Source organism: Anser anser, assembly GCF_964211835.1.
Source record: "Anser anser genome assembly, chromosome: 26".
Lineage (NCBI taxonomy): Eukaryota > Metazoa > Chordata > Aves > Anseriformes > Anatidae > Anser > Anser anser.
In genome coordinates, this window is record NC_139747.1 from 1933734 (window position 1) to 1944786 (window position 11053).

At 45.6% G+C, this 11053-nt stretch overlaps 1 protein-coding gene across 1 annotated transcript; it reads left to right on the forward strand.

Moving 5' to 3' along the window:
* ATP6V1B2 (ATPase H+ transporting V1 subunit B2) lies at positions 1-9028 on the forward strand. Its single transcript, XM_083811568.1, has 14 exons — positions 1-156; positions 2214-2269; positions 2659-2757; positions 3411-3504; positions 3605-3682; positions 4189-4328; positions 4450-4551; positions 4916-5013; positions 5260-5383; positions 5812-5962; positions 6330-6412; positions 6512-6616; positions 7098-7227; positions 7350-9028. Exons 1-14 carry the CDS (start codon positions 39-41, stop codon positions 7490-7492), a joined length of 1521 nt encoding a protein of 506 aa, XP_083667694.1. The 5' UTR covers positions 1-38; the 3' UTR covers positions 7493-9028.
* Positions 9029-11053: the final 2025 nt, after the last annotated feature.

Consider the following 11053-nt stretch of genomic DNA (forward strand, 5'->3'; position numbering starts at 1 on the left):
CGCAGCGCGCGGGGCGTGGGCGGTGCAGGACGCACAAGATGGCGGCGGTGCGGGCGGCGGCGGCGGGCCGGGGGCTGCCCAACGGCGCCGGGCCCGGCGGGGCCCGCGAGCAGGCGGCGGTCCTGGTGCGGGACTTCGTGAGCCAGCCGCGCCTCAGTGAGTGGGCACGGCCTTTCAGAGGGGGCCGGGGATCGGGTGGAAGGAAGGAGGGGAGCCGCGGGGCGTTGTAATGTCGCGGGGTGCTGCGGGAGGCGGCTGGGTGCGGGGCGAGCCGGGCCCTGAAGCGCTGCGAGCGCTCCCTAGGCCGTGCTGTTTATTTCCTGAACGCTTCCATCTGGTGCAAAATCCAAACCGATCCGTAAAAGTCCTCACACCACAAGCCTGCTGCTCTGCTCGTCCCTGGAGCGAAGGCTTTAGTCCGGGCTGGAGCCGCCGTGGCTTCCTGCACAATTCGCATTTTGTGCTGCAGGTTTGGCGTTTGCCCAAACTGCCATTGCTGCCGTCTGCATGTGGGAAATGTGGTATTTCGGTTCCTTTTGGGTTGTCATGGTGCGGGTTGGGCCCCCTGGGGATGGGGGTTTGGAGTCAACGGCGAGCCTGCTCCCGGGGGGCTCGGTGCTTTTTGGTGTCAGGGATGTTTTCTGGTGGTCAAGGCAGAGGGAAATGAGGAAGAAGTGCTCACAAGGCTGTCATGGGATGAGATGTGTTGCTCAAGATGGTGTTTCCCACTTCTTGCTGTGCTTTCAACCCTCGCAGGCCATGCAGAGGCCTCTCCTCAGGCTGAAGCCCGTGTAATTCTCCTTGCCCAGGTGAAAGGAGCAGCCTGTTGTGCTTTTGATTAAGGCCGATTTGGTAATATCAAAATCCTGCCAAACAATGTCAGACAAGTGCTAAAACTGAGACGGGGGGAGTTCCAGCCTCAGGCTCCTTGTGTGCCCCATCACCCACAGAGCTTATCTAATGCAGCTTTGATTGTTGCAGTTAAGGGATTATATTGCAACAGTTCAGACAGTTTGCTTAGGTGTAAACATCGCTCTGTTGATGGTCAATACAACGCAAGGAGTGTGTGCCAAGCCTGGGCAATGCTGCAGAGTGCCTAAGGCAGGTAATTCCCTGCAGCTTGGCCTCTGGTGGGATTTGTGACCTTTCTGTGGCATCCGTTTCCCCTGCCTTGCAGCTTGACCAGGGACGGGTGCCGCTGTCTTTCATGTGCTGTAAATGGCTCCACTTGCTCATTTCTTCCCCTCCAGGAACAAGTGACTAACAATCGCTCTGGGTCACTGCTCCCTTGTGACCCTGATAAAGCTCTGACTCGGCGTTACTTCTGCCTGGATCAAGTGATGCTGGGATGCTCACGTGTCCTTGGAGCAGGGCAGGGTTTTTCACTGTTTCCACAGCTTTTCTGCGGTGCTGATAGCGGAGTAATGAATTCTAACTTCTGGGCACACTGGTACCTTGGAAAGATGTATGTAGTGCTTATACCTGAGCTGCTGATGTTTAAGGCATGAGCCTAGTGGTGCACTGGTGAGCTGTGGCCTTGTATTCGGTGTCAATCCTTAAGCCAACACAGGATAGCTCAAGAGTAGGAGGAGCTTGGCTAAAGCAGAGTTCAATTTTTTTATGCTCTAATCCATTGGCCCTTCCTGGGAGACAGAAAAGGTATGAAAAGGTTTCATCACAGCAGTAATGTTTTCAGTGTGCCAAAAAACGTGCAACTTCTATTATAAGTTCTGCTGGTCAGCGCTTAGATGCAAGACCTGCTTGCTTGGCTACTCGCAGGCTTTCATCTGAGTAATTTCATTGTCATGGGGCAGGACTCTTCTGTGGTTAAAATAAAATAAAAATGTTTCTCTTTCATTTAAAATGACAGCTTTACATTGTAGTGGTGTTTCTGGTGGCAGGGTGAACTTCAACGGCATTCAGGTTATCCCCAGATACAGGCTTGCATCAATGAATTTGTGACAGACAAGAAAATGGCAAAATCGTGTATCTTAGTGTTACCTCCACTGCTTTGTGAGTAGTGGCAAAATGCTGGCAACACAGCTCAGCACCGAATCCTTCTCGTGGAGCTCATAATGAACAGAGAAGCAATGCAGAGCTGAGCCCATAATCTGCAAAACCGAGGCTGGTGATAAGAGTGAGACTTTGAGAACGTGATGTGGGATATTTCCGATGTTTTGAGGAAGTACCTGACTTGTGGCTTTTTCTTCCAGCTTATAAAACTGTTTCGGGTGTGAATGGTCCCCTGGTTATCTTGGATCAAGTTAAGGTAAAGACAAAGATTCCTAATGAAGTTGTTGAGGGATATTTTCCAGGATAAGCTGTAAGAGTTTAAATGCAGACTGTTGTGAAATTTGCAGGTCGCCTGAGCAATTTAAATGCTAGATATGCTTTTGACTGCTGAAATAAAAGAAAATAAGCACATTGGTATTAAAGCTAAAGAGTTGTCCCAGTGCCAGCAGAAAGGGATGAGTAGCTGAAGCTGTTGAGGAGAAGGAAAGGAAACATTCCAGTTCTACCAAACTCCCCCAAATGTTGTCAAACTTAAATGAAGAAACATATATAATCGCTTTGTTCTTGATCTTTTTGCTATTATAATAGTGCCATTAAAAAGGGAACTATAAACAGTTTTAATGGATCTTTCTTGCTCATTTTCAGTTTCCTCGATATGCAGAGATTGTCCACTTGACTCTTCCTGATGGCACAAGAAGAAGTGGACAGGTTTTGGAAGTCAGTGGCTCCAAAGCTGTTGTTCAGGTAAGACTGGGGACTGCATTGTCTCTGGATGCAACAGAAAAATGTTTTATTAATCAGTGTGTGTTTGAACTTTGTCAGATGTCTTGTGATGCATTTTTTTGTACTGTAAGTAAAAAAATAAAAATCCACTTATTCCAAGTGCAAATGGTATGAATAATTTCGGAGGATTGAAGACTAGAGCGGAGAATGACATCTTTTTCTATTTGCACTCCCTCAACACCCTGATTCCCTTGCAGCTAGATTAAGGGAATCATACTATGTTTGTACAGCGTTAGGTTCAGGATCAGCTCCTCTGATATGTAGATGCAGGTATGTCTTCTAGGCAGCTGTTTCTTGTTAATAACAGTTCTTCTTATCTGAAAAACTTTACCCTGTTGGCAAAGGAGAATACTTGAGATCAAAAGAATGGCACTGGGTTTGTTGGTTGCTGCTGATATACCTCATGAATTTTGTTTAAAGTAGGTTTTTATGTCATGTTTTGTACTAGTGAGCTGCTTCTGAAATCCTCTGCTAGCAGGGGACTGCCTTGCTTTTCTTCCCTCTGGCTGATCAAATTCTCAAGCTGTGAAGCAGCATTCCAGTGCATTATTTTGTAAAGCACAATACTACTTTTTCTTGTGCTTCTTTTTTTTTTTTTCCTGGTATTTTTACAGGTATTTGAGGGAACTTCAGGTATTGATGCTAAGAAAACATCTTGTGAATTTACTGGGGATATTCTTCGAACCCCTGTCTCTGAAGATATGCTTGGTAAGTACTTGTGTCTTGCTTTGAAGAGTGAACAGACTTACTACCCGCTAACTTACTTTCGCAGTAACTTACACTTCTATTTTATTGCTGTTTCTTGCAGGCAGAGTATTTAATGGATCAGGAAAACCTATAGACAGAGGCCCCATTGTTTTGGCTGAAGATTTCCTTGACATAATGGGTATGTTAATCCATTTCTGGTATGGAGTTGCATCTGTTGTTTCTGTTTTCTTAATGTTACAATAGATTTGTTTTTAAACTCCTTGTAACGTTTAGATCCTATGTTCAATCTTTTTTATTTTTCTGTGCAGCATCAAACTCGAATCAAATTCATATAAGTGCAGGTGGTTAGGGTAGAAGAAGGTAACTGTCTTTAGTGACGCTTGAAACCTGTTCAGAGAAGTATATGTAGACTCTTAACTATATAGCCTCCAGAGGTAAAAAAGGTAATAACCTGACAGACTTTTCTTGAAAGCACTCTTATCATTCGCATGAAAGTAGAATGCCAGAGTCTTGAGATCAACAAAAGGCTCAGATTTAAGCAGACGCATCTAAAGATTTGTGGGCCTAAAGGTGCGGTTTCTAGCTTCTGACATGAGCCTTAGATCAGTACTGAAAATCAGTGATAGTTTGATCAAGGTTCAAACATGTATGTGGAATAACGTGTGTTCTCTAAAAACATAACAGGTCAGCCAATTAACCCCCAGTGTCGAATCTACCCAGAAGAAATGATCCAGACTGGCATTTCTGCTATAGATGGTATGAACAGTATTGCCAGGGGGCAGAAAATCCCAATATTCTCAGCTGCTGGCTTGCCCCACAATGAGGTGGGTATTCAGTGCTGTTCTTAAAACTGCTAAAGCAGTTTGCCTTTCACTGGGGTTAAAAAGCAAGGAAGTTAAATTCTGCATCAAATATGCAGATGGATTAATAAGCTTTCTTCTTTAGATTGCAGCTCAGATATGTCGCCAAGCTGGCTTGGTGAAGAAATCCAAAGATGTGATGGACTACAGTGAAGAAAACTTTGCCATCGTGTTTGCTGCTATGGGTGTAAGTCAATATAATTGGAGGAAAATGATGCTCAAGTAATAAGACAGTGCTGCAAGTAGCTGAATGTTGCTTTTTTGAAAGTGTTCTGGGTAGGTTGTGTGTGTCACTAAACGATACTAAATTGGCTGAATGGCTGAAAATCTCAAATAGATGGTAGTACTGTAGCTGAGTGATTCTCTGGTCAGGATAAAATATTAAACTTTGTCCCTTGGGTGTCCCTTCTGTAGAAATAATTCATTCAGTTGGGATCGCAGGGGAGTCTTCGTGGTATAAAGAGCTTTGCTTATGGATTAGTAATAAGGTGTTTAGATCTGAAGGATGCTAAAATCTGGTCTGGAGCTGATGCTTTAACATTATGATTCAGGTGAACATGGAAACTGCTCGGTTCTTCAAATCGGACTTTGAGGAAAACGGGTCCATGGACAACGTGTGCCTGTTCTTGAATTTGGCCAACGATCCAACGTAAGTTGCCTGTGTTGGCTGGGAAAAGGCTGAGAAGAACAGATAAACTGGAAGCCAGAGCCTCGCTGTTGACCTGCCAGGGGTCACTTAGGTTGACATTTTGCAGCGAAGCGTAATTTGCGGTGCTGGTGCTCCAGTCAGTGCATGGAGTAGACTTTTCAGAGGGTTTTAATGTATGTAACTTCAAACTGTTACTTTGCGGCCTTAAAGTACCTGTCATAAATAGGCCGTGCTGTTCTCTTTCAGCATTGAACGCATTATCACACCTCGTCTAGCTCTAACAACAGCAGAGTTCTTGGCATATCAGTGTGAGAAGCATGTGCTGGTCATTCTGACAGATATGAGCTCCTATGCTGAAGCTCTGCGAGAGGTATGCATTTATTAACTCGTATGCTGGGTGTTGGCAGAAAGGGTTCATAGTATAAAGTGAATATAAATTTGTGCTCAAGCTGTTACAATTAGTATTCCTTACAATGTTCTTAAATTAGCCAGTGAGGCTTTTAGTTATTCATTTATTGCCTACAATTATATTCAGCAGTCAAAAAGCTATTGCTTTTTTCATAGCTAAACTTCTTTGACTAGTGGCATTCAGCAGCTTAATAGTTTCTGATTTGCCTTGGCATCTTGTCTTGTCATACACAGCCGGGGTGGCATTTCTCTTACTGATGGTTTATGTGGCTGTATTGCAGTATCACCTGTGGGAATAGGTCCTTTGAGTGACTAGTATGGATTAATTAGGGGAGATGGCAGGTGTGTGCGAGTGATCTGGCTTCCTCAAATGCTTCTCTTGACTCTCAGGTTTCAGCGGCTAGAGAGGAAGTCCCTGGCCGTCGTGGCTTCCCAGGTTACATGTACACGGACTTGGCCACCATATACGAGCGTGCTGGGCGTGTGGAAGGCAGAAATGGTTCCATTACTCAGATTCCTATTCTTACCATGCCCAATGATGGTGAGTTATTTTCAAATGTTTTTAATAACTAGCACTTTAAGGGCTCCCTTAGACCAGGCTGCCCTATTTCTGATGCACAGCAAGACTGGTCCTGTGGCCTTTAGGTTTTCATTTGGGTAGTGCAGTTGTTGGCTGTCTTCTCTGTATGGTTAGGAGAAATACTTTGCCCATTTAAGACTTCAGGACTGTTCTTCAGCTCTGTCAGGAGTACTTGCGGCTCTTGCATAAGAGCATTTAGTGATATATGGGGGTACTAACTGAAGGCATTTTACTTCAGAAGTTATTTAAGTGTTTGAAAAAGCTGGCACATCACTGCTAGAATGAATCTAAAAGGTCTGAAAACTGTCGAACCGTTTTTTTTCCAAAGATATTACTCATCCTATCCCTGACTTGACTGGATACATCACTGAGGGACAAATCTACGTGGACAGGCAGCTGCACAACAGGCAGGTGTGTACCACAGTGGTTGGGACCTGTTTAAGATAATTTCTGTGCTTTTTGAAGTATAATTGTTGACTTTTTTTTTTTGATGTCCTTTTCTTTCTTCAGATTTACCCACCTATTAATGTCTTGCCCTCCTTGTCTCGGCTGATGAAGTCAGCTATTGGAGAGGGCATGACGAGGAAGGATCACGCAGATGTATCCAACCAGCTGGTATGTAAAAACCCCTTCAGAGAAGCAGAGGCATATTTCAAATACGCCTCTCTCACTATGCAGCCAAACACTTGGCGGCCCAGAACACTCCTGAGGCTGCTTTAAAGCACTGAGTGATTAGGGGGACCCTTGTTTGGGTTTTGAACAGAAATGTTTGCATGGGGGCTGGGGAGCCATGTGAGTCACCCTCACGAGATTCTCTGCAGCACGAAATGTGCGTGCTGTATGGTATGCGGTAACTGCTGAGAATGTTCGATGTGGTATAAATTGCTCTTTTCTGTATTAAACGTAGGTAGATTCAGTCTTAGTGTATTGGGCGCTGTGCAATACGATAACAATGCTGTGATGGCGGACACAGGAGACTTAGCTATCTGAAGGACCCCAAATGTCATCCTTCCAAACGAGCGCCTCTTTTGCTGTTAAACTAAGGATGTAGTTTAGTTACCAAAGTAAAAGCACTAATGTTTCTATCCCTTTTTAGTACGCCTGCTATGCTATTGGGAAGGATGTACAGGCTATGAAGGCTGTGGTTGGCGAGGAAGCTCTTACCTCAGATGATCTTCTTTATCTGGAGTTTCTGCAGAAATTTGAGAAGAACTTCATTGCTCAGGGTAAGCATCTGTTTCAAGAACATCGTGGTCTGCATTAACACCTAGAAGGTCTTGTTTGCAGACCTCCCTGTTAGCGAGATACTTTCCTGCCACATGTTTCAGTCTGTTGTTAATTTCTGTAGGTCCTTACGAGAATCGCACTGTTTACGAGACCTTGGACATTGGATGGCAGCTTTTGCGAATCTTCCCCAAGGAGATGTTGAAGAGAATTCCTCAGACAACGCTGGCTGAATTCTATCCTCGAGATTCAACTGCAAAACACTAGCCACAGCTTCATCTCTAGCTCCTTGCTCTGTGAAATGCTGTTTGTTTTTTTTTTCATGTGTTGGTGTTTACTTGTTACCCTTATAATTAAAACCAAGAGTAGGTGACATTTGTGCCAGTGTTCCAACGTACACTGATACCAGTTTTTAAAATATCCCTTCTTCCAAAGCCTGGGTCTTCAGGAAAACCTTTAGGCCAGCTCTTACAAACGTGCAATAGCTATCACAAAGCATTTTTTTTTTTTGAACTGGACCTTTTCTAGACATTTCAAGGGAATGTCTTGAGGATTACCAGAAACTGCAGATCTTTGCTTTCAAACCAGGAGCACATGGTTTAGAAAACATGAAAGAGCAAATGCGACTTCCTTTGTCCAAAGCATCTGCTCTGTCTGATCGTATGCAGTTGCCTTGCTGCTGGTATAGCAGATGGTACTCTGCTGTCCTGCTGTTGTGCCTGAAGACCAGGGTAATATGTGGAAAGTGTGGTGCACAGCAGTGTACCTCTCTGAAAAGTGCAAGTCACTGTTTTTTAACTGTGGCGTAAGATTTGTAGAGGTATGCATGAACTAAGGACACTAGTGAGCACACCAGGCGCTTCTCTACTAATAAAGGGTCTTTTTCAGAGGTCACAGGCCAGTGGGTTGCTACCTGAAGGCAGCATGCTAAGGCTCAGTTGCTGAATTAAAGGTTTTAAATTGATGTTTGCAGAGTAAATTTCCTACCTAACTTTTTTTTTTTTCTGAAATCTGGAAATGCCAGAGATGTGTAAGAGCAGCTAAAGCATTCTGAAATCAGTAGTGTCCCAGTGGGCAAGTCTGTAGGTAATTCAAGGCTTCATGCTGCTACCGGAGGGGATTGTGTGATGTGAAAACTCTTACACCTGACACAGTTGTACTGGTGGGAGGTCAGCTTTTAAAACGTTCATACTAAACAACGCAACAGGAGAAAGCAACCTAACGTACGAATGGATATTTTGAATTCTGCTATAAAGCATGCTCTAGGTGGCACTGGGTCCTGAGTCGGGTTTGAAACTGTTGTGGTTTGCACTCCAGGCACAGATTTGGCTAGTCAGGAGAGCTCAGCATTCCCAAACACAGCAAGCTTGGCTAGTCAGTTCAGTGTGATATTTTTATTTTATTTTAAATCGGTTCAGATGAGGCTCAGAGCCCAGTGCTGGCAGGCTTTCGTGCTTTTTTCCAGGCATAATGTAGTCTAAGCGCTGGTCTAGCTAACCAAAGCATGTTGCACCTCTCTAAATGCCTTCGGTGCTTGTCTGGGAAGGTGCTAACATGACTTGAATGATAGTGTGCTAATTCCAGCTTTCCCTGATGTTTCCTATGTGCAGTTCTTCCTATGATTTGTTCAGTGTTCTCTGTAACTTGGACGCAATAGCAACTTTATTCCAGTGCATTCCACTCTAAAGCTGTGTCAAGTCTATTTTTCTTGAGGTAGGGATGGGAGGTTGGAAGTGTTGGCATGAGAATACTTTAATGTAGAGAATATCTAAATAAATTAAATATGAAAGGTGTTGAACAAAACACAACTTTTTGTGGTTCTGTGGTGAAAAACAACCTGGGGTCTTTCTGCAGTGGCTAGATGTCCTTTGTCGCTGAGGTTCCTGTTTACACAAACGAAAATAGATAATCTGCTGAAATCCAACACTTTTCAATCCTGTCTGCAGCGAAGGCCGCTTGAGCCGCATGCCGTGTTATTACTGGAGCTGGTGGCTTCTGGTGAGCAGGATTTGGCCTTCGGCTTCACGACTGAATGCTTTGTGCTGGCTGAGTGGGTGGCTGTTGTAATCACAATGTGATCCCAGAGTTTCCACACGCATCTCAATTGGCAGTTTGTGCTGCAGGAGGCTGGGAAACCTTACAAGAAACCTTAAAAGGCTTCTTGGAAGTGATCTTAGGGGGTGTGTTGACTTTTAAGGGTGAGGGGGAGCTGTGGCCTGGGTAGTTTTGTTCTGGCATTGTACACAGACAGCTTGGGGCACGACTACGTAAATCCCTGGTGCAAAAATCCCTGGTGCAAGTCCCTTTACGTGAATTAACTGCCCTAAGTATTTCCCTGCTGGAGGCTGGCGAAGGTGAGAGGTGTTGAGAGCAGTGTGAAACGGGGAGATCTGGGATTCTTCCTGATGTAACGCAGAGAGCTGGGGTTAACCCAAGCTTCCCTTCCTTTGCTGAACGCACACACATCAAGAACGGTCTGCATCTGCTCGCTTAAGAAATGAGGCAGGAGTGCCTTTCCTTTCTGCCAGTGTTGCCATTCATCTTTCAAGAATCGTGCCCCGACTTCCTGAGCTGTTCTGACACTGGCTCTGTAAACAAGAGTTTGTTCTGACTGATAAAAGCCTGAGGCTGTCTTGGGTCTTCTCTTATTAACTATTCTGCTATGCTACAGCTCAAGCTGTTGCTTGTGTGGCAGTACAAGAAGTCCTTGGGGGTAGATGAAGACACTACCTCTTTTTTTAAAAATTCATTTAAATGTCCAAGCTGGTTCTGACAGTAGGTTTTTCACCGAGAGTGATGCTGAGTTACAAATCCCATGTCCTCAGCATTAATAATGGCCTTGTGATCGTCCCGCAGCTTGAAAGATGGTGTTTGTTTAAAGCTGTGGAGGAAGGAAGAGGAAGGAGGATGTAGTATACTAAACACATGTGATGGCTTCCAAAAAAAAAAAATCAGGACAAAGCCTTGATGCTTTCTACCCACTCGCCAGCTCAGCTTACAGCCCTCTCTTGAGGGAGACCTGTGGTTGAGGCATGTGAGTAACTTCATTAGCAGGGGGCAGCACTCTGAGCGCTTAGCCCGGGTTTTGAGAACAGGAGGAAGAGGAGAAATTCCAAAGTCCAGCGGATTCCTGAAATCCTTCGGTGGGTGGCGTGTGCGGGGGGGGACAAAGGTTGCGCAGGCATTCCTGAGGGCGGGTAAGCGCGGCGCAGCAGGCAGCTGCCTCTCACAAGATACCTGCGAGTATGCGTGTACCGGTAACGGGGCTCCTGGCCCTCGCAAGCATTCAGAGCGAAATGAAAGGAATTTTGCCGTTATGTGAATATCCCCTGCGATTGCGCCCTGCTAACTCACAGCCGGTGGGAGCACGGGGGAAAGAATGAGAAGCAAAAGGCTCAGCCGCGCGGGCGAGCCTGCCCTGGCCACGGCTCCTTTGGGCCAGACGAAGGTTCAGGTTGGATGTAAATACCAAGGAGGCTCTGTGCTGGGGATGAAGTAGCCGCTGTCTGCAGCATGCGGGAGCACTCTGCTCGCCGCGAGAGGCTGCGGTGGAGCGCGGCAGCCACGCAGCGGCACTGCCCGCCCTGCCTGGGCGCATGGAGAGGGGACGGAGCCGGCTGCTGCCTGCAGCTCCTGCACCAGCCCCGTTACTGTGCTCCCCAGGGCAGGGCTGCTTCGGGTTCTGCATCACCTGGAAATGATGCTATTTTTTTCTATTAAATATTTAGCAGTGCAAGAAGTGCTTCGGAAATTACAAGACCTGCTGGAAGCAGCACTGAAGCGGTGATGCTTCTTAGCCACTGACTGTAAATGCAGAGTTTCTGAACA